The following is a 25293-nucleotide window of genomic DNA, read 5'->3' as shown; positions in this document are numbered from 1 at the left end:
GACGGTTGAGTCCAGGACCATTCGACTCTCCTGATCAAGAGTGCCAGGTGGAGGAGTTGGAACTTCCCTCTACCCCAGACACTTTTGAGGCTGTGAGGGATCTGATTGCCATGGTGGCTTCTCAGTCCCCAGCTGGCAGGGACAGGCCTCTGGCACTGCAGCGAACGGCACTGTCCAGAGGCAACCCCGCCAGGATGAGGCGCTCACCATCCCCGAGGCGCCGCTCTCCATGGCACCAGTCCCCACGGCACTACTCCCCGCCACCGCCATTGCGACACTGCTCCCTCACACCGGCCTCGAGATGGGGGTCCCCGGTACCAGATGAGCGGCACCACTCCCCAGCGCAGTACCGCTCGGCTGCCCCATAGTCACCTAGGTCCAGGTCCAGGTCATCGGACTCAGAGGCTGACTCCTGCTATTCGAGGTGCAGCCGCTACCATTTGAACAGGCAGCACACTAGTATAGTGCCGCGGCAGCTGCCCGCAAAATGGCCCTTTTGGACCCATGGGCCTACCACCAGGCCCAGGGCTCTTTCTCCAGGGGCCCGCAATCGGGGGCCTCTGAGGGATGCGCGCCCCCGCCAGCCAGGGACCGTCCTACACCTTGGGGTTCCGAGACCATGTCGGCTTGCAGTGCTCTGCAGGATCCGGCTTCTGCACCTGTGCCGGGCATCGAGACTGCAGTCGACACCGAGAGCCACGGGGCCGATCGGAACGACAACAGGGAGCCGGAAGGCCAGGCGGGCACGGAGCCGCCTCTGGCTTTGTCGTCTTCATCACCTGGCGAAGCAGTGACAGGATCTTCTGCCTCTGGACCACCCCACCTGTTGATAGCCGGGCTCATCAGGACCTGCTACACAGGATCACCTGCAACGTGGAGGATGTGGTTGAGCCTGAGGACCCCATAGTTGACACCAGCAGTTGCGGCGCATTGCACAAGGGTGCAGGCCTCCTCGGTGGCGTTCCTAGCCCAGGTCCCAATTCAAGAAATCTGCAGGGTGGCAACATGGCCCTTTGGTTCATACATTCACCTCTCATTACAGCAGGCCAGAGACGATCGCAGCATTCGGCAGAGTGGTGCTCCAGTCAGCGATTTCATAATTCCAACTCCACTGCCTAGGTAAGGAGTCACCTATTTAGAATCCATATGAGCAAGTACTCGAAGAAGAAAAACCAGTTACTTACCTTCTCGTGACTGTTGATTGTCTAGGTGTGTTGCTCATTCTCCTTTCCAAACCCACCCACCTCCTCTCTGTCAGAGTAGCCGGCAAGAAGGAACTGAGGAGGTGCCAGGTCTGCAAGGTGCTGCTAGGAGAAAAACTTTCCGGCAACCGTGCACGCAGCACACACACACCTAGTTGGAATGGATGATGAGCAACACATATTGAAGAACAGCACTTACGAGATGGTGAGTAACCGGTTTTTCTTTTTCATGAGCACGAGTCCCAGCTTTTCAGTGAAAGTTCCTTTCCCAGAGGAAGCATTGGCACCAGAGGGTTAATGCTGAATTAGTGCCATGGTTAAAGGCATTAACCGTTCCCTTTTTGAGACCTGTGTTCAAATTCTCACAATTGCAGAGTGAGACTCATTGCGCTGCTGTCAAGGTTCCTTCCCCACTCTGAACTCTAGGGTACAGTTGTGGGGACCTGCATGAAAACCTCCTAAGCTTACTTTTACCAGCTTAGGTTAAAACTTCCCCAAGGTACAAACTATTTTAACCTTTGCCCTTGGACTTCCACTGCCACCACCAAACATTTTTATCTGGGTTTATTTTTATTAGGAAAGCATCATTTGGAAATGTCTTTCCCCCCAAAATCCTCCCAACCCTTACACCCCACTTCCTGGGGAAGGTTTGGTAAAAATCCTCACCAATTTGCATAGGTGACCACAGACCCAAACCCTTGGATCTTAGAACAATGAAAAAAGTATTCAGTTCTTGAAAAGAAACATTTTAATAGAAGAAAAAGTAAAAAGAATCACCTCTGTAAAATCAGGATGGTAGATACCTTACAGGGTAATTAGATTCAAAACATAGAGAATCCCTCTAGGCAAAACCCTAAGTTACAAAAAAGACACACAGACAGGAATATTCATTCTATTCAGCACAGCTATTTTCTCAGCCATTTAAAGAAATCATAATCTAACACATACCTAGCTAGATTACTTACTAAGTTCTAAGACTCCATTCCTTTTCTGTCCCCGGCAAAAGCATCACACAGACAGACACAGACCCTTTGTTTTTCTCCCTCCTCCCAGCTTTTGAAAGTATCTTGTCTCCTCATTGGTCATTTTGGTCAGGTGCCAGCGAGGTTAACTTTAGCTTCTTAACCCTTTACAGGTGAAAGGATTTTTCCCCTGGCCAGGAGGGATTTTAAAGGTGATTACCCTTCCCTTTATATTTATGATAGCTGCCTAAGGAGTATGTTCCCCATCTCACCCATGCCTGGGCTCACGATGGACCAAGCACCGATGAAATGCAAATCAGCAGGTGTTTTGCCAGTTAGAATTAAGGTGCCCTGACGGAACCCTGGGGGGAGACTGCGTAGCACATAACCACCCTGGGGCTGCTTCATATGAGGGCGGTCATGCTTGCCTTTTATGCTAAGAATAAATTCTTTCCGGATGCCCTTTTAAAATAATAGAAACTAAAAATCAGCATTTCACATGCTTGGCTCCATGTCTGTTGAGAAGGGTTTGTTTATTGAGTGTAAACGATTATGCAAGGCTCTCTGTACCACTTAGGCCATGTGGTGTATGTGTTTGGGGCTAGCCACTGGGAGAGTAGCCATACAAGACCACAAATGCATTTGAGCTGGCTCATTGTAACCATGGCAACAGGCATTGGGATCATTGACTATGCAGATCCAGTGACCCTAAATACTCCCATACCTCAATGGCATAGAGGGGACCGTGGCCAGTACTCCAATTTGCAAGCTGGTTTAAGGGCTGAGATCAAGAATCTTGCCTTGGCCCCCAGCACCTAAGTCTTTTGCTCACATACTCTGGCTTTATGTAAGTGACCATGAATTTCACTCAGTATCTATCCCCAAATCATTGTTTGAGAAGGTCTTGGTGTGCTACCAGGGAAGAGTAATCACTCTCACATCAGCAATTGCAACAAGAACCTGGTGCAGGAAGCCATTTCCCAGCGTTCAGGAAATGGGGTTTATGAGCAGAACTGCCTCCTGCAGCTTTGCGAATGTATTCTTATGGTAGTTATCTTCCTAATTTGTGCATAACACATGTGAAATGCGGCACTTGTTCATAAATCACGAACCTTTGGATGCAGGTTGAAATTATGCTGAAATGTGTGAAATTCAGCATTTTTTATATATTTCTGGGAATTACATATTGAACACTAATTGCTTATCAAAGAGGTTCATCTGCAAATTTCTAAGATTCAAGTTTTACATTAAGGAAGCTTCAAGCTCCAGTAACTCTGATTGTAAAGTAGCTGGGTGTGATATACTCAACCCAAATCTATTGTCAAATTAGGGAAGTGTAAACTAAGGTGCTGCTTCAGCAAAATTCCATACAATGCACATGCCCAGGTGCAAATTAAACTACTTGTTTTTCCTTGCAATGCGAGGTGGGTGTTATTTTTGAGCCTCAAAAAAGAGAAGTCTTCCAGAGGAATTAATTTGGAAATAATACAAAGGGGGTTCTGTTAAAAGGTATTGCAGCATCTTTTCAATTAATATTCAAATTTGAATATTAATAAATAAGAGGTGTAATGTGTGAAATTTGTCTTCTACAAAGGGTGTTTTCCCCCCCTTCTGCATTTTGTTAGAACAATCAGCCTCGCAATGACTCATTGCCTCAGTTAGGAAGGAGAAGACATCCCTCATCATTCATTACTTACGCAGAGTCTTTTCTGCTGCAAAGAATATCTACGGCATTCTAATTCATCTACTTTTAAAGCAGAGGAGTCAATGTCATTCTTTCTCAAACTCTGGGAAAAGAGACCAGAAATAATGCTGCTTAATTGTCTCCATTTATAAATAGCCCCTCCACAGGAGGGGAATTGTATTTTTAATACTGCAGTCTGGAGGAAAAGGTACCATCCTTCTAAAATGTATGTCTTGGGTTTAATTCTGGGAGTTCAAATGAGGGCATTTAAAAGTATAAATAATAAGCATGTATAGTGTGTGGAAATATAAAATGTATTCTTTATTTTATTAATGACAGGTTTCAGAGTAACAGCCGTGTTAGTCTGTATTCGCAAAAAGAAAAGGAGGACTTGTGGCACCTTAGAGACTAACCAATTTATTAGAGCATAAGCTTTCGTGAGCTACAGCTCACTTCTTCAGATGCATATCGTGGAAACTGCAGCAGGCTTTATATATACACAGAGAATATGAAACAATACCTATTCCCACCCCACTGTCCTGCTGGTAATAGTTTATCTAAAGTGATTTCCAGCACAAATCCAGGTTTTCTCACCCTCCACCCCCCCACACAAATTCACTCTCCTGCTGGTGATAGCCCATCCAAAGTGATAACTCTTTACACAATGTGCATGACAATTAAGCTGGGCTATTTCCTGCATAAATCCAAGTTATTTATACTACATTATATACTCACTCCTCTTTGTCTCTCTCTCTCTCTCTAACCTAAACAAGCCAAAAGATTTCTTTTATTTCAGAGATATGTTTGTTATGATGGCAGCTTTCCCTTGTATTACTTAGCTCACATAAATTCCCCTGTTCTTCTAGTCCCTTGTCTTTCTATTGAATCCTTTTTGTTTGGGTTTGTGTACTGAAATGTTAAGAGGGGGAGTTTTTATTATGGGTTTTCTTGAATCTTAATTTGTTTTGGTGGGGTTTTTTTTAAGTTGTACAGCCTTGGTTGTGGCTCTTTAAATAAAGCTCTGAGTATGTATTATTAGAAATCCCTTTTTAAACTGAACTTTTAACTTTCCACCCCTGCTGGCCTTAGTTAAGATTTTCAAGGAAGGTTCCTCAATCATGTGATTAATCTTCAGAAACAGGAAATTTTGGTTCTGTGCTATTTCTCAGTGTATTTACTTCAGAGGTTTATAAAAGGAACTTGAAATTGCACAGTAAGTGTGTTTATAATTACTTTTAGCTGATTTAATAATCCTCAACATTTGGTGACGGTACAGATTACAACTTCAGAAATACAGTACATTACCTGTAGCATCCAGATGAAGATATCAGAGGTGTAGGAAATTACTTGGATTGTATTTATCCTCAGTAGTGCACTAATCCAGCCTCTGGCTGAGGCTGGATCTTTCAGCATCTTTGTCTGCATTTATCCCATTATGCAGTGGGAACATGTGCATGAATGATAAAGAACTTCTTCATGTTGAAAAAGTTGCTGGGCCACATGTACACCATCAAATCTTGGTGCAGCAGTTGTAAAGCACCTGGTGTGGTAATGCTGTTAGGAGAATTTTTAAGCCAATAGGTATTTTTTATATCAATATCTACAATGTGCCAAAGCTAATACCACTTCCTGCTGCTGGCAGCTCTTTATGTCTCAGCTCCCGATCTAGCAAACTTTTACTCACCTGAGGAGCATTTAATCATGCAGGTAGTTCTGTTGATCTCAGTAATGGGTCCAAGTTGATCTCAGTGGGCCTACTTGCATGAGTAAGGGCTCCTCGTGTGGGTAAGGGTTTGCAGGGTCAAGTCCTTAGTTAGTTTGATTCAGGTGTCTACAGAGACGTAGCACAAGCTTGTATTTAAATGTCACCAGTGAAAACAATACTAGAGAAATGCAGCTTTTAAGTCCCCTGGCAGGGTTTTTCTGCACCTTTGAAGCTTGGATTGTTATAAGAATAAATGTCAAACATTTTCCTTGGGAGTAATTTGAGGTTGAACTTGCGATTCTGAGTCTCCACTTGTTTACATGTCAAATTGTGTGCTGACAGACTCCTGCCCACATATTGTTGCCTGCAGGATGAGGACATTAACGTATTAACATACAAACCCTCTGCTGAAAACACAGGCTCTGGGGTGAAATATGGCAATGGTGCAATAACACAGAGACTATACAGCGGTTTAGAACAGAAAACGACAAATCTACCGGATATAACTGAATCTAAGTACAGTGGGGAATTTTAGAACTAAAGTATTTTCATGACGTTCTGATTAGTTTTTCTTTTTCAGTTTTCCATTTCACAGCAATGGTTTTGTGACCAGATTTCAACTGACTCGTTATTTCAAGACCTATTATTTCAGACACTTGGTGATCTTTAAAAATTGTTAGTCCTTGATCCCACTGAAGATGATTAAGGTATGTCTACACTGCAGCTGGGAGGGAGGCTCCAGCCTGGACAGACAGACTTGCCCTTATGGACCTCGACCTAACATGCTAAAAATATGAATGTGGATGGACATTGTGTCTTGGGTTGCGACTCGGGCTCTCCAGAGAGCCCAGGCTGCCCCGTCCACGCTGCTATTTTTAGTGTTCTTGCTCAAGCTCCGCAAGTATGAATCCGTCGACCTGGGCTGGGCGGCTTGCTCCGGGGCTGCAGTGTAGATACACCCATAAGGCTCAAGCCTGCGTGGCGTTGAGCCCTGTGCTGGAGGCCTTCAGCAACTTGCAGGATTCACCGTTGTGCATTTTGAACCTTCAACCTATCAGGCAGGTAGCAGAATAGCTATTTTCTAGCCAGGCTCCTTTGCTTGCTCTAATGCCCTATAAGTTAACAGCCTACCCAAGCATCTGGTTTGTCAGCGAATGGAACGAGCGGTGCGGAAAGCTAATGTGTGCATTTGCATTCTGTAGGCATCCATTGTGATAACGTATGCGCACAGGGCCGCTGGGGACCAAACTGCTCCATCTCTTGTCACTGTGAGAACGAGGGATCCTGTTCGCCGGAGGATGGGACTTGCGAGTGTGCGCCAGGATATAGAGGACTCATGTGCCAGAGAAGTAAGGCTTACCATTTCTGCGGTGGGAGAGGCACTTCCGGAGCGAAGCAAAGCTAAAGAGGAAGAAAGAGAGGCCCAGAAAAGGCCTCTGATAATGAGGGGAAGAGCTCTCGTACCAGTGTGCTCCTGCCTCATGTATCCATTTGCCCATTAGGGACTGCCCAGGCCACAAGAATGATTGTAACATGGTCATTCAGTTCCTGGAGGGCGGAGCTCTTGAGAGAATTCCAGATTTTGCATTATTTTGGCTCCAAAATGGGTCTAGAGAATAAAAAAGGAATCCACAGCGCAAGATATTCTTGTTTAATAAGTTGTTTAGATGTAGGCAGAACCTGAATGCACAGCCCTAATAGCCAGTCCCCCATTGTCCTTCTCAAGAGCCTCATTGACATAGTCTCAATTGGGGGCAGGGGGGAGAAAGGGAGCAGCAGTCACCACTTTACAATGCTTTATCTGGCATTCCGTAGCCAGTAGGAAGGGGACATTTATTGCTGGAAAGGAGCAACCTCTGTGGGTGCAGAACTCAGGAAGGTTTGGGGCAGAAAGGAATTAAATGTTGCGCCAGGGCAACTGTAGGATGCTCTATATTGGGATTCAGTGAAAGAGTACAGGCTGTGCACAAACAGAAATGGGAGAGAGGGAGGAGCCTTTTATGCTTATTTTTATTATTGTGCCCGAGTGTCACGTGAGGTCCAGTGCGCAAATGTAACAGACTCTGGAAGTAGAGATCACAGTCCGTTCAGCACAATGATAAATGGGGGTCAGATTGGGCCTGTTGCATACTGAAGAGTGGCTCGTCATTGGCTATCAAAATAATGTGGCAACATTGTCTCAATGCCGAAGTTAGTTTCAAGATCCTGCACTCTAGAAAAAGAAACACAGTAGGCTAGATACCAACCTGGAATAGCTGCAGTCTCCTGCTGCATACCAAAATGTGCCAAGGAGATAAAATCTTTTCATTTGCCTTATCTAGAAAGCCACTTCTCTTCCCCTCTACCCCACATTTGACACTTAGTACCTCTTCAGATGTATGTGGAGGCCACACACCACTTTCTTGCTGTCTAAAGAGAGATGCATTCACCTTTATTAATTGTTTACTGCAGCACCCCTTCACGCCCACTGTCCAACCCCAAATCACATGCCCCCTCTGATTTTACAGGCAACACTTGCCTCCAGCACACACTCATCTCTAAAAATGATTTGTAGCCGCCAGTTTTTATTTAAAGCCCTTACAGTGATGACCTCTGGCACTGCTGGAGTTAATGGCCTATAAGCATTTTCATTAAAATCCCCTCTTTCCGGGTGCTTCGGCATATCTGTGCAGCTGTAAAACTCCTCTCCAAGACTGGCACATGGCACTCAAAGCTTCAGGAAATTGTATTACAAGTTTGAAGCCCTAAGAGTGCAAAAGCAAAGGAAGTTAATAGTTTCTGGCCTTCCTGAGCTGAAAAACAGCTTAGTTTTATCAGCTGAAGGCATGGAGGCCATAAGGGGCAAATCCTGTCCCCAGAGCACAGCTCCAGTAATGGGGCTGTGCCCTGACAAGGTCCACTCGGTACTTGTGGGAGGAGGAATTCTTCCCCAAGCCACAGAGGAAGTCCATGGCTGTTCATGCAGTAGCTCACAAGCTTCTGAAACCCCCCTTCTGTGGTGGAATGGCTAGAAGATCCAGCTCTCTCCCACGCTGACCCTACAATTCCCTGGGCTCCGGCGTGCAGTGCAGGGAGCCCCTAAAGAATACCGCTCTGCAGCTGCAGGAGGGTTTGGCCTCCCTAAGCATGTTCTCAGAATCCTCCCCATTCCCCTTCAGGAAATTCAGAGTTAGGGATGGAATCCAAGGCTTAAAGGGCAATTTTGCAAAAGTGGTACCTTCTTACTCAGCTGGTTTGCTTTTGGTGTGTATTCAGAATAACTTCACTGACAAAAAGATTGGACAGTTGTTAGCCTTGCAGAACCATCTGGGAGAGTGATTTGGATTGTTTTATGGCTAGCGTCTCATCAACGGAATTATCAGCTAGGCCTCAACTGCAGAATCTGTAGTAACATAAGGACCTTGATCCCACAATGAATTTATGGAGCTGGCAGAGAAGTCATCATTTGGCTATAAAACTGAGCCCATGGGGAATCTCATGAGTAAAAAAGGGGAAACACGATGTAATTTTACGTTTTTCTTACTGCAATTTAAACTGAGTGTGTCTGCCTGTTGCAGGGTTTTCCATAACCCATGTGCTTAAGAACAACAATGCAGGTTTAGAAGAGACACTTAGCCCTAATTGTGTTTTTATTCATTTGTGTGCAAATCCTACAGTGTGTTTGACTTAAGTTTTAAAAAAGTTAAGCGCGTAATGTCTTGACTAATTTATATAGGTGTCTCTTGTGATTGCCCCCATGCAAATGGGGCGATCTTGCATGTAGCTACCATAATTGCCCTTTTACTTTCACAGTTAGCCTTTGTTGGGTGCTGCTACTGCAATTGAATGCACAAATTAGATGCCCAGTTGCGCATGTGTTCTGCATCTAATTTATTTACTAATCAGGCACTTAATGTGGCTGGGTGTAAATACAGTAACTCCTCACTTAACGTTGTAGTTATGTTCCTGAAAAATGCGACTTTAAGCGAAATGATGTTAAGTGAATCCAATTTCCCCATAAGAATTAATGTAAATAGGAGGGGTTAGGTGCCAGGGAATTTTTTTTCACCAGACAAAAGACTTTATATATAATATATATACACACGCACACACAGAGTATAAGTTTTAAACAAACCATTTAATGCTGATACACAGCGATGATGATTGTGAAGCTTGGCTGAGGTGGTGGAGTCAGAGCGTGGGATATTTCCCAGGGAATGCCTTGCTGCTAAATGATGAACTAGCAATTGGCTGAGCCCTCAAGGGTTAACTCGTTGTTAATGTAGCCTCACACTCTACAAGGCAGCACAAATGGAGGGAGGGGAGACAGCATGGCAGACAGACACACACACCCTGTGTGTGAGAGAGAGATGCGCATTGCTCCTTTAAAAAGAAAAGGAGGACTTGTGGCACCTTAGAGACTAACCAATTTATTTGAGCATGAGCTTTCGTGAGCTACAGCTCACTTCATCGGATGCATACTGTGGAAAGTGTAGAAGATCTTTTATACACACAAAGCATGAAAAAATACCTCCCCCTACCCCACTCTCCTGCTGGCAATAGCTTATCTAAAGTAATCACTCTCCTTACAATGTGTATGATAATCAAGGTGGGCCATTTCCAGCACAAATCCAGGTCCTCTCAGTCCCCCCACAAACCCACTCTCCTGCTGGCAATAGCCCATCCAAAGTGACCACTCTCCCTACAATGTGCATGACAATCAAGGTGGGCCATTTCCAGCACAAATCCAGGGCCCAACAAGAATGTCTGAGGAGGGGGCAGGGGGGGCAGGAAAAAACAAAGGAAAAGACAAGGGGATTTCCCCTTGTTTTTTCCTGCCCCCCCTGCCCCCTCCTCAGACGCTCCTGTCAAACCCTGGATTTGTGCTGGAAATGGCCAACCCCAATCACCACACATACTGCAAGGAGCGTGGTCACTCCAGACAAGCCACCACCAGCAGGAGAGTGGGTCTGGGGTGGGGGCGAGAAAACCTGGACCCGTGCTGGAAATGGCCCAACCTGATCACCATACATATTGTAAGGAGAAAGAAAAGGAGTACTTGTGGCACCTTAGAGACTAAGTTAGTCTCTAAGGTGCCAGAAGTACTCCTTTTCTTTCTCCTTACAATGTATGTGGTGATCGGGTTGGGCCATTTCCAGCACGGGTCCAGCTTTTCTCGCCCCCACCCCAGACCCACTCTCCTGCTGGTGGTGGCTTGTCTGGAGTGACCACTCTCCTTGCAGTGCGTGTGGTGATCAGGGTGGGCCGTTTCCAGCACAGATCCAGGGTTTGACGGGAGCATCTGAGGAGGTGGGGAGGGGTTGGGAAGAGACAAGGGGATTTCCCCTTGTTTTTTCCTGACTCTTCTCCCCTCCTCCCCCCAGACGTTCTTGTTGGGCCCTGGATTTGTGCTGGGGATGGCCCACCTTGATTGTCATGCACATTGTGGGGAGAGTGGTCACTTTGGATGGGCTATTGCCAGCGCAAGAGTGGGTTTGTGGGGGGACTGAGAGGACCTGGATTTGTGCTGGAAATGGCTCAACTTGATTGTCATGCACATTGTAAGGAGAGTGATCACTTTAGATAAGCTATTGCCAGCAGGAGAGTGGGGTGGGGGGAGGTATTTTTTCATGCTTTGTGTGTATAAAAGATCTTCTACACTTTCCACAGTATGCATCCAATGAAGTGAGCTGTAGCTCACGAAAGCTTATGCTCAAATAAATTGGTTAGTTTCTAAGGTGCCACAAGTACTTCTTTTCTTTTTGTGAATACAGACTAACACGGCTGTTACTCTGAAACCTGTCATTGCTCCTTTAAGTATGCTGACCCCACTCTTAAGTACAGTGCCTTTTTAAGGTAATCAGCAAGCTAAGATGCAGCTGCTGCCAGGAAGCTCCCTCCGTCCTCTGCTCCAACACCACACACAAATCATAGAAATCATAGAATATCAGGGTTGGAAGGGACCTCAGGAGGTCATCTAGTCCACCCCCTGCTCAGGACCAATGCCCAATTTTTGGCCCAGATCCCTCAATGGCCCCCTCAGGGATTGAACTCACAACCATGGGTTTAGCAGGCCAATGCTCAAACCACTGAGCTATCCTGAGCCCTGTTGTTTCCCCCCTGCTCTACGGAGATGGGGTAAGCAGGGTGCAGGAGCAGGGGGGAGGGGGACACCCTGACACTAGCCCCCCTCTTCGCTCCCACCCCCCACACAGCAAGCAGGAGGCTCTGGAGACCAGCTCTGAGGCAGAGGGCAGGAACGGCACTGGGGGGAGGGACAGCTGAACTGCGGCAATTGATAGCCTGCTGGGTGGCTGCTGCACAGGGAACTTAGGGGAGCAGGAGCTGATGAGGGGCTGCCAGTCCACCCTGGTTCCAAGCCCCCACCAGCTCGCTCCAACGGGCTGCTCTTCCTGCAAGCCGTGGACAAAGCAGGCGGCTGCCAAACGACGTTATAAGGGAGCATTGCACAGCTTTAAACAAGCAAGTTCCCTAATTGATCAGCAACGAAACAGGGTTAACCAGGACAACTTTAAGTGAGGAGTTACTGTAACTGAAAGCAATTTCTAATATATTTTATCTGATATTTTTAGAAATTAAATGAAGCTGTTTGCCTTATATTATGGGACAGGCCAAGAGCCCTTATAAAACGGATTAAGGGAGAAGGTTCTGATCTTAAAGTCTGTGAGAAGACATCTGAACTCCAGTGACTACTTGATCTTGTTCTTGCTTTAGTTTGTTCACCTGGCTTTTATGGGCATCATTGCAGTCAAGCATGTCCCCCATGTGTGCACAGCAGCGGGCCTTGTCACCATGTCACTGGACGTTGTGATTGTTTGCCTGGATTCTTTGGCTCACTCTGCAACCAAGGTACTGATCCCAAGATACTCTCATGCCTACTTTTTCCTACATTTATATGCAAGTGACTCTGCAGCAAGAACTCTTTCAGACTGCTTTCAAGTTATCTGCTTTGTTTTTCAATCTCAGCAGTTTAGATCACAAGAAACTGTTTTACTTCACAGGCAAAATGCAAATGGGTACTTAGTCATCTTTTTGTAAATATGTTGTACTCTGACATGCATAAATAAAACAGCTCTGCAGCTCAGCATTTAAGCGCATATAAAATGTGACACGATCTGTAAATAAGTCTGCTGTTCAACCATATCATTTTCCTTCTGTTAATCCTAGTGTATCCTAAAGATATGATGACACTTTCTAGTACACTTTTTAAACATAAGAGGCACACATCAGTTAATATAAAGACCAACGTACTGAAAATTGGGTACTTAAATCTAAATATAGGGCCAGATAATTCACACGACCCTTCTTGGCAGTGAACAGCACCTGGCTCCGTGAATGGTGGCATTGAAATCAGGTATTACTGAACATAAGTAAGGGAGGCAGGAAATTTGTTCCAGAGGCACTTAAATAAAAGTGGCTTGATTTTTCAGAAGTGCAGAGTGACCCCAGCTCCCATTAAAGTCGACCTCTGAGCACCTTTACAAATCCAGTCACTCTTATTTAGCTGCCTAATTTAGGCACCGATGTTTGAAAACGTTGGCCTCAATTTCTTAGTTGTATCCTACACCACCTGCAAAGTCACTGCCATGTTGTGCTGGACTTGGTTTATTGCCTGCTTCTATGAGTATTTTCTACATATAGATTTAAAAGAGATTACTCTTAATGGCTACTGCTCTGGTTAAGTTGCAGGCCTTGTAAAAAATTGAACTAACACTTTTTAATTACCTTTCAGTGAGTTACAAATTACAGACAGTACTTATGCAAAATATTACACACAGATTAAATATAACTGTTTTCTTTTCCCTATGCTCTATATTCAGCTAACCAGCGTGCCAGCTGATTATTAGAATAAACATACTTCAGTGAATTTGTCTGTTTTTTGTGAAAAGTTAGCCAAATTTCAAAGTGTAGAGCTGGGCTAATTAGCTGGTTAAGAAAAGGAGTACTTGTGGCACCTTAGAGACTAACCAATTTATTTGAGCATGAGCTTTCGTGAGCTACAGCTCACTTCATCGGATGCATACTGTGGAAACGGCAGAAGACATTATATACACGGAGACCATGAAACAATACCTCCTCCCACCCCACTCTCCTGCTGGTAATAGCTTATCTAAAGTGATCATCAAGTTGGGCCATTTCCAGCACAAATCCAGGTTTTCTCACCCTCCACCCCCCTGGATTTGTGCTGGAAATGGCCCAACTTGATGATCACTTTAGATAAGCTATTACCAGCAAGAGAGTGGGGTGGGAGGAGGTATTGTTTCATGGTCTCCGTGTATATAATGTCTTCTGCCGTTTCCACAGTATGCATCCGATGAAGTGAGCTGTAGCTCACGAAAGCTCATGCTCAAATAAATTGATTAGTCTCTAAGGTGCCACAAGTACTCCTTTTCTTTTTGCGAATACAGACTAACACGGCTGTTACTCTGATAGCTGGTTAAGAAAACTCTATTTTATTTTTGCTGAGCTGTTGAGTACTTCTGGATTTACTTTGAAATGTTGACCTATCCAGCAGAATCACTTTAAAATATTAATGTCCCAATTAAAATCCAGTTGTGTTGCAGTTTGTCCTAATGAGTTATCATGTAACTTTATATTTCTAAAAAGAAGAATTATATTTATCACATATTATCACTCTGCATTGACCCTTTTCCAGTTATCAGAGCATTTTTCCATGGTAGCATATACCCACAGTATACTCTGTAACATCAGAAATTCCATGTATTGACACAATTTTTGCTTAGAATTCTAAACAGCAAGCAACTGAGCAGCTGTTTTTATAAATGTTTTTCATCATCATGTAGCAAATTGGATTGATGATACATTACGGCTGCCAGAACACACCTGACATCTCAGTGGGACTCTTAGTCCCACTTCAGAGCTTTTATGACTAATTAACATCACAATCAGGGTTGCTCTATCTGTACAATACTTGCATATAGAAGCATTAGTAGTCCTTATTTCAGAGCTGCGTTTAAAAATATCTCGAAGCTAATAATAAATGTTTGTTTGGTGCTAAGCACGGGAAAGGAGAGTTGTCATATTAGGTCATAACCAGGTTTCCAAGCCTAAGAAGAGCAACCATGTTTGCAAAATAGTTCTTCTACTCTTTCTCCGTTAACATCCTCTAGCACATCATACTAGTGTCTGAGCTGGAGGAAAGACAAGCAGATGCTCTCACAACCCCATCGCTAGCCTCTGTCTCCTGTAACCTGAAGTTTCACCTGTGTGATGGCTAGCCCGTTGCCTGTGTCAGCGTCAGAATTAGTATCACAAATCTATTCTCAGGCATTAGTGTTCCGTATTGCAGAATAAATCAACTACATTTTTAAGTCAGCTTTTTGAGAATTTATTTAATTTAAAAAAATTCAGCTCTCATTTAAGTGGTGCTATCTATTTCCATCTTAAAGATGCAATAAAAATATTGAATTGAAGTACTAGGAATAGAGCATGGAATGGAATATTGGGACAGAACACAGGTTGACAGAGCCTTTCAGTTCTTTCTGTGTCTTGCTGGTTTTTCTAACTTTTTTCTTCTTCTTTGTTCCGTGTAGTTTTATCTCTTTTCATTTAGAGGACTATTCTGTTTGGTACATAATTTGAAAGTCAGCTTTATCCTTCTTGGAGATAAGTCTGTAGCTAGACTATACGCTATTGTCCTCTTCACCATTCTTAGGTTTCTGTGTGGTAAGGGTAGAGGATGGTATACTGTATAAGAGCAAATGAATCACAGCTCAGGATTTCAATCTGCAACTGATTCACATTCAGAATCGATTGAGGTCATCTGCAGTGAATGCATATAAGAAAGCGAGAATAGTTGAAATGGTAAAATAGTTGAATAATTCAGAGAAGGGCCTTTTTGGACATCATTGTTATTTACAAGGATAGAAGTCCAGTTCTGTTTGTTACATTCTTCACAGAGATGGACTGTGTGTTTTATCTTGTTTTGAAAAGACATCTGTTTTTGTCAAGGAGCACAGCTAATAAGAACCCAACAATTCATTCATTGTGGAGAATAAGACAAATACTGAGTAAAGCTTTCCATCAATTTTAATGTTAAAGATTTTCTATAATTTTGTAGGAGGTTAAAGACATACCTATCTATTCATTTTTATATTTCTTTGCCTGCACTGCAGAGAAGAATCAGACATAGCTTTTTTCCCATCTTCTTGAGTAAACTGCGCTAGGTGAACCTATAGGAATAGTTTGCTTTGTTTTAAATTGTAGTATACCTCTTTTAATAAAGCACATACAGGCATAGCTAAGACTTTTGTTGTGATCCATTGATAAACATGGTTATTTTTTATGATTTTATCATAATGGTAAAACTTCGCTTACAGTGATGGCTGTGCTTGTAGATAGCTAGATAGATAGATGCTGACTGAAATAAGCCTGAATTTTCAGTAGTAGCACTTGTGCTTCCTTGTGGCAGATGTCTTTCTCCAGGCTTACATGGTGTAAATATTCAGGCTTTCTTGGCTTATCATGCCTTTCTGTTATTCTCCTATGGCCTGATTCCGCAAGGTGCTGAGGGTCCCAACTCCCATTGACTTTGCTGAGAGTTGGGAAGCTCAGGGGAGAGTTTCAGAAGTGCCTAAAGGATTTAGAAGCACAAGTTCTGTTTCTCTCTCTCCTCATGACCTCATGGGATCAGACCCCCAAGCGAGGTGAAACTGGCTATTGCGTAGCCACTACTGTCGTGTTGAGATTTGCAGGATTTAATGCAGTGTTATTGTCACATCTCTTATATCCTGAAAATAATTTGACATTTCTTCACATGTATGTGCTTAGTTGTACAGCTCGTGATCTTGTAAAGGGGGATTGTATATTATAGGCAAACTCCCTCCTGGTTTGTAGGCTGCTGTGCATCCCAATAGGAGAGACTTACACTCTATGCATTAATGACTTCAGATGCACAGGTTGTGTACCTTTCCACTGAAGACATCAGTGCCAGGTTAAAAAGAAATGTTTTCAATTCCCCATAATATGTATCACATCAATGGGATTCTCATTCTTGGGCCAGGGAGGCAGAGCACAGATAATTGGGGTGTCAGTAACGTCCAGTGCTCTGCCGAAAGATGTACAGTGTTATTCTTCAGTGTTCCAAAGATTTATTCACAGAAAACTTGCAGTAGTATGCAGAGCAGACAGATGCAGTTAGCTCCTCAGAGTAGCTTCCAGCTATATTCAGTCCACATTCCTGGATCTCAACGTGAATAAGTCTAGCCTTCTTGAGACTATTTTGCTAGGAGATCCCACCATTAGGACCTTTTTTTTCTGGTATTTAGCATAAATTATTCCCTTCCTTAATTTAATCCCAATCATTGTAGAATCAAATAAAGGTAGGGCTAGAAAGGACTTCAAGAGGTCCTCCCATGCTGAAGCAGGACCAAGTATACTGAGATTGTCCTTGACAGATGTATGTCTGGTTATAATCCCTTGTGCCACTTTAACAGTCCCATTACTTCTTTGGAGTTTTCTTCCCTCTGTAGGCGTCATTTGGCTAAGTCCTTAAATCAGTCCTTATGATCCCTCAATTATGTCTCTGAATTCCTTCAATTTGTTGCTCTTTCTGGTATTGCGGTGCCTGCAGCTGATTGGTCTACCCATTCCCTTTCTTTAATTTCTTTGTTATTGTAATCTTAGGTGTTACTGGTAACCACCTTTTCAATCAGAAATACGGGTTTTGAGGTGCCTGTGTTACAAGAACATGTTTTATATCCAGAATTTTGCCAGCCAAAATAGACTTGGTTAGCTTCTTCCTTTTAGGGTTGGTTTACTCAAAGAGTTGTCCCTGTTTGACTTGCACCCTTTCTAGGACAGGTGAATATCATTATTACTTTTAACCAGTCATCGCTAGACATTAAGTCATATTATTTCCTAACACTTGTGCCTTGTGTTTCTACAGTGTGTGCTGGTGGAAGGTATGGGAAGAACTGTGCTGAGGTCTGTCAATGTACCAACAACGGCACATGCAATCCTATTGATGGAACTTGTCAGTGTTTTCCGGGGTGGATTGGGAAAGACTGCTCTCAGAGTAAGCAAAATTTTGGTTTTTACATCTCTTATTTTAAGTTTATTTGAGTTTGAAGTGCTCTAAAGTTAAGGACAAAAAATGATATTTCCAGGGAAATCCCTAAAGTGTTCTAGCAGCCAGTGCTTTATTCTCTTTATAGCTTATTTCCTTTAATTAATCTGTAAGCTTTGGCTTGAATTAGCATCTGCATTTGGAATTTACATGGACAGTTACTAGCTCCTATGATTGCATAGCAAGGTCACAAGCTCTTCTCAGTAAAGAAAGATCCATGCTCCCTTGTAATTTCTAGTTGAATTCCATTTTTAATCACTTTCTTTCACCTATTACATGAGAAATTATTAGCCAATAAATGTTTTCAGGTACCAGGCCCACACAGTTGAGAAATTCAGAAGATGTTATATTCCTATTAAATGTAATTTAATTGTAAAAGGCAATGTGCGTTTGAAGGGATGCATGGCTTCTTGCTGAAAATTGCCCAGGTAGAAAATTGACATTTGCTGATCCCAAAGTGTCATTTCCTGAACATGTTCCTTAATTGAAGACAGATCACAGTGGGAAGCAATATCCTATCATTCTGAAATGTTACTTCATATTCAGGATACAACTAGCATATTAGACAGCATTCAGAATAAAATATATTAAACTTTGTGTGATAAAGTATGAATCGGATGAAAACAGATGGCTGTAATTTTGCTTTTATTGTGTGTCTTCCACAGGCAGAATATTGCTGTCACTCAAAAAATAAAAAAGGTTGTAAACTCCATGGATTGTTCATTATATTTAACCATGTAATCGGGAAATGACTGTTAGCGTCTGTTAACCTTGGGAAAAAAATGGGTTTTTTGCTTGCTGAGTGGGGCCTGATGGTTTCTTCGGGGTTAGAAAATGTGAAAGTTACCAATATGAACTTGGCATTCTAGTTGGTGTAGTTCTAGGGCTGTCTGCTGCAATCATTGAAGTCAATGGGTGAACTCTTCCACAAAGAAATGGGATCAGACCGCTCAAACACCGAGAGTTACTTGGGGCAGCTGACAGGTTTCAGAGTAACAGCCGTGTTGGTCTGTATTCGCAAAAAGAAAAGGAGTACTTGTGGCACCTTAGAGACGAACCAATTTATTTGAGCATAAGCTTTCGTGAGCTACAGCTCACTTCATCAGATGCATACTGTGGAAACTGCAGAAGACATTATATGCACAGAGACCATGAAACAATACCTCCTCCCACCCCACTCTCCTGCTTATCCAAAGTGACCGTTACAATGTGCACGATAATCAAGGTGGGCCATTTCCAGCTTAAATCCAAGTTTAACCAGAACGTCTGGGGGGGGGGGGGGGAGGAAAAAACAAGGGGAAATAGCTATCCCCGATAATGTCACGGCTAACCTGGTGGCTGAACTTTGTGACTTTGTCCTTACCCATAACTATTTTACATTTGGGGACAATGTATACCTTCAATCAGCGGCACTGCTATGGGTACCCGCATGGCTCCACAGTATGCCAACATTTTTATGGCTGACTTAGAACAACGCTTCCTCAGCTCTCGTCCCCTAATGCCCCTACTCTACTTGCGCTATATTGATGACATCTTCATCATCTGGACCCATGGAAAAGAAGCCCTTGAGGAATTCCACCATGATTTCAACAATTTCCGTCCCACCATCAACCTCAGCCTGGTCCAGTCCATACAAGAGATCCACTTCCTGGACACTACAGTGCTAATAAACAATGGTCACAGAAACACCACCCCATACCGGAAACCTACTGACTGCTATTCCTACCTACATGCCTCCAGCTTTCACCCTGACCACACCACACGATCCATCGTCTACAGCCAAGCTCTGCGATACAACCGCATTTGCTCCAACCCCTCAGACAGAGACAAACACCTACAAGATCTCTATCAAGCATTCTTACAACTACAATACCCACCTGCGGAAGTGAAGAAACAGATTGATAGAGCCAGAAGAGTTCCCAGAAGTCACCTACTACAGGACAGGCCTAACAAAGAAAATAACAGAACGCCACTAGCCGTCACCTTCAGCCCCCAACTAAAACCCCTCTAACGCATTATTAAGGATCTACAACCTATCCTGAAGGATGACCCAACACACTCACAAATCTTGGGAGATAGGGAGACAGGCTGGTCCTTGCCTACAGACAGCCCCCCAACCTGAAGCAAATACTCACCAACAACCACATACCACACAACAGAACCACTAACCCGGGAACCTATCCTTGCAACAAAGCTCATTGCCAACTGTGCCCACATATCTATTCAGGGGACACCATCACAGGGCCTAATAACATCAGCCACACTATCAGAGGCTTGTTCACCTGCACATCCACCAATGTAATATATGCCATCATGTGCCAGCAATGCCCCTCTGCCATGTACATTGGTCAAACTGGACAGTCTCTACGTAAAAGAATAAATGGACACAAATCAGATGTCAAGAATTATAACATTCATAAACCAGTTGGAGAACACTTCAATCTCTCTGGTCACGCAATTACAGACATGAAGGTCGCTATCTTACAACAAAAAAACTTCAAATCCAGACTCCAGCGAGAAACTGCTGAATTGGAATTCATTTGGAAATTGGATACTATTAATTTAGGCTTAAATAGAGACTGGGAGTGGCTAAGTCATTATGCAAGGTAGCCTATTTCCCCTTGTTTTTTCCTACCGCCCCCCCCAGACGTTCTGGTTAAACTTGGAGTTATGCTGGAAATGGCCCACCTTGATTATCATGCACATTGTGGGGAGAGTGGTCGCTTTGGATGGCCTGTTACCAGCAGGAGAGTGAGTTTATGGGGCGGGGTGAGAAGACCTGGATTTGTGCTGGAAATGGTCCACCTTGATTATCGTGCACATTGTGGGGAGAGTGGTCGCTTTGGATGGGCTGTTACCAGCAGGAGAGTGAGTTTGTGTGTGTGTGTTTTGGGGGGGGGGGGCAGGGTGAGAAAACCTGGATTTGTGCTGGAAATGGCCCACCTTGATTTTCATACACATAGTAATGAGAGTGGTCACTTTGGATAAGCTATTACCAGCAGGAGAGTGAGTTTGTGTGTGTGGTTTTTGGAAAAAGGGGGGCCGGGGGTGAGAAAACCTGGATTTGTGCTGGAAATGGCCCACCTTGATTATCATACACATTGTAAGGAGAGTGATCACTTTAGATAAGCTACTACCAGCAGGAGAGTGGGGTGGGAGGAGGTATTGTTTCATGGTCTATGTGTATATAATGTCTTCTGCAGTTTCCACAGTATGCATCCGATGAAGTGAGCTGTAGCTCACGAAAGCTTATGCTCAAATAAATTGGTTAGTCTTTAAGGTGCCACAAGTACTCCTTTTCTTTTTGGGGCAGCTGAGAGGGGGAGCTGCAAAGGAGACGGTTGTGGCTCCTGGATCCCAAAGCCAGTTCCAAAGCAGCTGGAGAAGCGTGCAAGTCTCCTCCCACAAAGGCAATGTAGCCAGATGGGCACTTCTGCTAGGTTCTGGTGTGAATACCTTGCACCAGATCCACCCCTAACTTGCGCCTTGTGAATTCAGTGATCTTTTCTGTGGTTTAAGTCATCTTTCCTGTATATCCTGGCCACCAACATAGGCAGGTCTTTATTTACCTTCCAAGCTGATGCCAGTGGAATTTCATGGGCTGGCTAGCACACACAGATTTTTGTATAACATACGTGGCAGCATGGCTAACTCCACAAACCCTAACACAGCTGTTGTATTTCTCTCTCACAAACTGAGCGCCCACAATACTCCCATATCAGGCAGCATGGAAATGTTCACCACTGCTATGAATGTTCAGCTTGCCTGTGAACTATTTCTTGCCTTATAAATTCATGTCTTCAGTATGAAGCAATGGAAAGGGACTTGTTTTTTTTCTTGGAAAGGCAGCAGAAATACAGGTGTTATGCTTAAGGGTTATTAACCGGTTGGATCTTTTTATCTGGTACTAATAACTATGTGACTTACTGCAGTTACAGGAAGAGGCTTAACATGCTAAGTTTTGAAAAAGCACTAGCATACTTGAAGACCTTAATTTATCTAAAAAAAAAATCCTCATCAGCAGAAACAATCAGATGTTATGGATTTGAATTTACACTTCGCGTTCTTTACTTTTTTACAACAGTTTGGTACTGCTCTGCAGTACAGACTAAGTCAGTAGTTTTAGTACTTGGTTGCAAATCAAATGTAAACCATGAATAGCTGTGTTGTGTTATGCAGGATGCCAGAATATGAGAGAGAAAATTTAAGTTATTTTCGTATTTTAAACTCTGTCTAAATTGACTCGACAGATAAAGCCAGTGAGGCAATAAGATTGAATAGAATAGTTAGAGCAATACGCTGTCTGGATCATCTATCCATCTGCGATATTCAGACCACTGTGGCACCTCACAACTTGAATGTGTTTCTCCTCAGAACACACCTGTGAGGTAGGGGAGTGCTGTTATCCTCATTGCACAGATAGGAAACAGAGGCATGGAGAAACTAAGTGACTTGCCAATGGTCACACATGAAGCCTCTGGCAGGTCAGGGGATTGAACCAGTGGCTCCAAAGTTCTAGACTAGTGCCCCTGCACGTATGGATCAAAAACCTTGAACCTACAAATTGACCTGGCTGACGGACCAGTGTACCGATACATAGCCCCACTGATTTCACTGAGGTGCTCCACAGGTTTAAGGGTCTACCAGCATGAATCAGGTTGCATCATGTGGGCCTAAATGTTCAGGTTTTCCTTGGTTTGGAGCTAATTGCTGTTGTCACGCAATCCCTGTATTGGAAAGTAAGCTTTGCAGTGTGTAGGAGGCTGTCTTTGTATCTTTGTGCAGCACCAAGCATGTTGTGATCACTTAACAACCATCAGTAATAATCACCTATTAGTCCAAGTTATTAATTGTACACTCTCTCTCTCTGTAGCTTGTCCAGCGGGTTTTTGGGGACCAGATTGCGTTCACACATGCAACTGCCACAACGGAGCAATGTGCAACCCTTACGATGGAGAATGTAGATGTACTGCTGGCTGGACTGGGCTCTACTGTACTCAGCGTAAGGCTTTTAGAGACCCTGTTCACCTGGCGGTGAATCTACCGGAGTACATGCTGCCACCTTGTGTCAGTTCTGAGCATTACAACACTGTGTGTGTATACACATGCTAGCATCTGCAAATCTTTTTATCTCATCACACACAAGAAAGGCCCATCGGTATTGAAGATCCATAATGAAAGGGTACTAGCCACATAGTTTTGTGACTTGTTTTCATATTTGCACGGGCTGTAAGTAAGGTCCAGGCCTTTAAATGCCCTGACAACTAGGGCCTAGTCCAGACAAAAATACAGGAGGCTTCTTGACCTGTCAAGGCCAGGTTTCAAGCCTTGAGCAGGCTCCTGTAAGAGAGAAGGTGGAATTTTGGAGGGCATGCAAGAATCTCCCTTCATTTGCAAATAACTGATAGTTCCTTTCTGTAACCATCTTCTTTTATTTTTTAAAAGTACAGTTTATATAGATGGTCAGGTTTTCTTTTGAATCACTGAAGAGACAATTCTGAAAGATGTGGGGAAACACTGTCCAAGAACATTGACTGGAGGTTCCTCTCTGCATTTAGAGTAACAAAAAATATTATTAAAAATATGTAGACCCTAAAACACTTTGTACTTTTAATGCTACTGAGTTTGTGTATTTCTGATTCTTTCCTTGTTCTTATTTTTGACAGGTTGCCCAGCGGCCTTTTATGGAAGAAATTGTGCCAATGTTTGTCAGTGTCAGAATGGAGCAGATTGTGACCACGTCACTGGGCAATGCACATGCAGAACTGGATTTACAGGCAAACAGTGTGAGCAAAGTAAGCAGCAATATTTCTTCATTTTCCAAGGTGTTCTCCTGAAGTGTTTTTCCCTTTAGAATCTTGGTGGAAATTATAGACTTGGTACTGCTCTCAGTTCAGCTTGAAAGAGGTTTGCTGTAATGAACATATTCCCTGAATGTCTTTGAAAAACTGGGAAATATTCAGGCTGATCACTAATCTTCTCTTTGTTTTCTACTATAGTTTGTCAGGTTTAAAGGAATGGAACACAGGTTTGTCTCCCAAATAGAAATCAATACAGAATGACAGGCTTCATGGAGCATCTCTGCCTTTGGGTTCTAACAGTGCCAGGTTTCCTGGAGCTTTATCTGTCTTGGGGTTCTAACTTGGCACTGGACAGTCAGTAACAAATCATGCTTTTTCTTGACAAAATGCTTGCTAAGTAGCAAAATATGGAATAATCTGATGTTTCCAAATATAATGCTTTTTAAAATTAAAATATTCGTAAGTCATGAGATGGAAGAGACCTGTGAATTCATGGAATACGTCCTCATGACAGTGCAGGTTAGTGTCAGTTTCTGGAGGCAGGTCTTTCAGATATTAAACTGATACTGCACCTGGTCCTTTGGGGCATTTCAGCCTGTTTGTGGGACGGTGGAACAGTACAGTGAATTCACTGTAAAACGGACAGCTGGATGAAAAAGGAGTGGGGTGGGGTGGAGCAGTCCTTCCTAATAAGAAGCTACAGGCATGCGCTCAAATTTGTGTTCAGTGATTTTTGCCTCCTTGAATCCCTTCGATGTTATCCCAACAAGTTGTATATCTCACCTCAGAACACAGAGCATTTCCTGCGGAAATCCTGTTAGCACTAATAAAAATAATGTGACAGATTTTCAAAACCCCATGCAACAGCTGCATCCACAGTTTTGCATGCAAATCAGCCTGTTAGACATGCAGTCAGGAAGCTGTACATGCCAATGTGAGGTATTGCAGACCCAGTGGTCATGTGCTCATTGACCTTTGGAATGTGTACATCGTTCCTAGATAACCCTTGTCTTTCAGAATTACATGGACTGCCGCGTGCTTTGCATGCCACACATTTCATGCTATGGAAAGCAAAGAACGCAGGCTCTTCTTAGCCATGGGGGAGCAAAGAGCAGTTAAAACAGAAATGTCCCATTTATGAACCTTACAAGTGACCGTCTTTGCATCCCAGGGAACGATGGGATGTCCAGACAAAACCTGATTGGCAAAGCTGGCTCTGAACCATTCGACGCTATCCCAGCTGTAGCCATCAGGAGGGCCTCACTGCCCAAGCAGCCGTTTCACACAAAAGAGTTTTAAGAAACAGGAGGAGGCCTGTCAAAGAGAGACATTTCTATTTATATCTCTGCCTTCCTTCCTTCAGGATTTCTATAGCACCCATCGCCCTCTATAACACCTGCCATCACCCTTGCATCGAAGCATTTTAACCAGTCTTTTCTGATTTAGACACTGTGGGAGAAATTTTCAAAGGCACACAGGCAGTTAGGCCCCTGACTCTCACTGAAAGTCCATGGGAGCTGGGCACCTAGGTCCCTTTTATGCCTTTGAAAAATCTCCCTCTAGTGAGCTGCTAGCACTGCAGTTTTGGGGAATTCTTTACTACCACTAAGGGGGGGTTCACTGTGCACCACCCTATCACTGCCCCACGCCTGAGGATATCACTGCTACAATGCACTAGCCCCTGCTTGGGCAGCAGGAATCTTAGTCACCCTCTGACTTCCATAACCAATATGGTATTATAGCAGCTAGAGACTAGAGATTAATTTTAGGCACAAGCCTGGGCAAGGGGTAGTGTGTGAGCAGCCCCAGGTGGCATCGTGCCTCAAGGACAGCCCTCTGAGTAACAAGTTC

The 25293-nt window shown here is 43.7% G+C and overlaps 1 protein-coding gene across 15 annotated transcripts in view; it reads left to right on the top strand.

The window, feature by feature from the left end:
- Window positions 1-25293, top strand: part of MEGF11 (multiple EGF like domains 11) — a 382208-nt gene that overhangs the window by 304769 nt on the left and 52146 nt on the right. For 14 of the 15 annotated variants that reach the window (XR_012154103.1, XR_012154102.1, XM_073304382.2 and 11 more), the window contains 5 exons: window positions 6756-6902; window positions 12268-12402; window positions 17462-17590; window positions 22515-22643; window positions 23308-23436. Coding sequence is in view for 13 of the 15 variants with exons in the window: in XM_073304382.2 (XP_073160483.1) it covers window positions 6756-6902; window positions 12268-12402; window positions 17462-17590; window positions 22515-22643; window positions 23308-23436 (669 nt within the window). In the remaining 2 variants the exon portion in view is untranslated. The remainder of the gene's footprint in view (window positions 1-6755; window positions 6903-12267; window positions 12403-17461; window positions 17591-22514; window positions 22644-23307; window positions 23437-25293) is intronic. The other variant, XM_073304377.2, reaches the window with a different exon arrangement.

The sequence above is a fragment of the Lepidochelys kempii genome, chromosome 10 (assembly GCF_965140285.1).
Source record: "Lepidochelys kempii isolate rLepKem1 chromosome 10, rLepKem1.hap1, whole genome shotgun sequence".
In the NCBI taxonomy this organism is placed as follows: domain Eukaryota; kingdom Metazoa; phylum Chordata; order Testudines; family Cheloniidae; genus Lepidochelys; species Lepidochelys kempii.
This window is presented reverse-complemented; position numbering and strand designations above follow the sequence as displayed.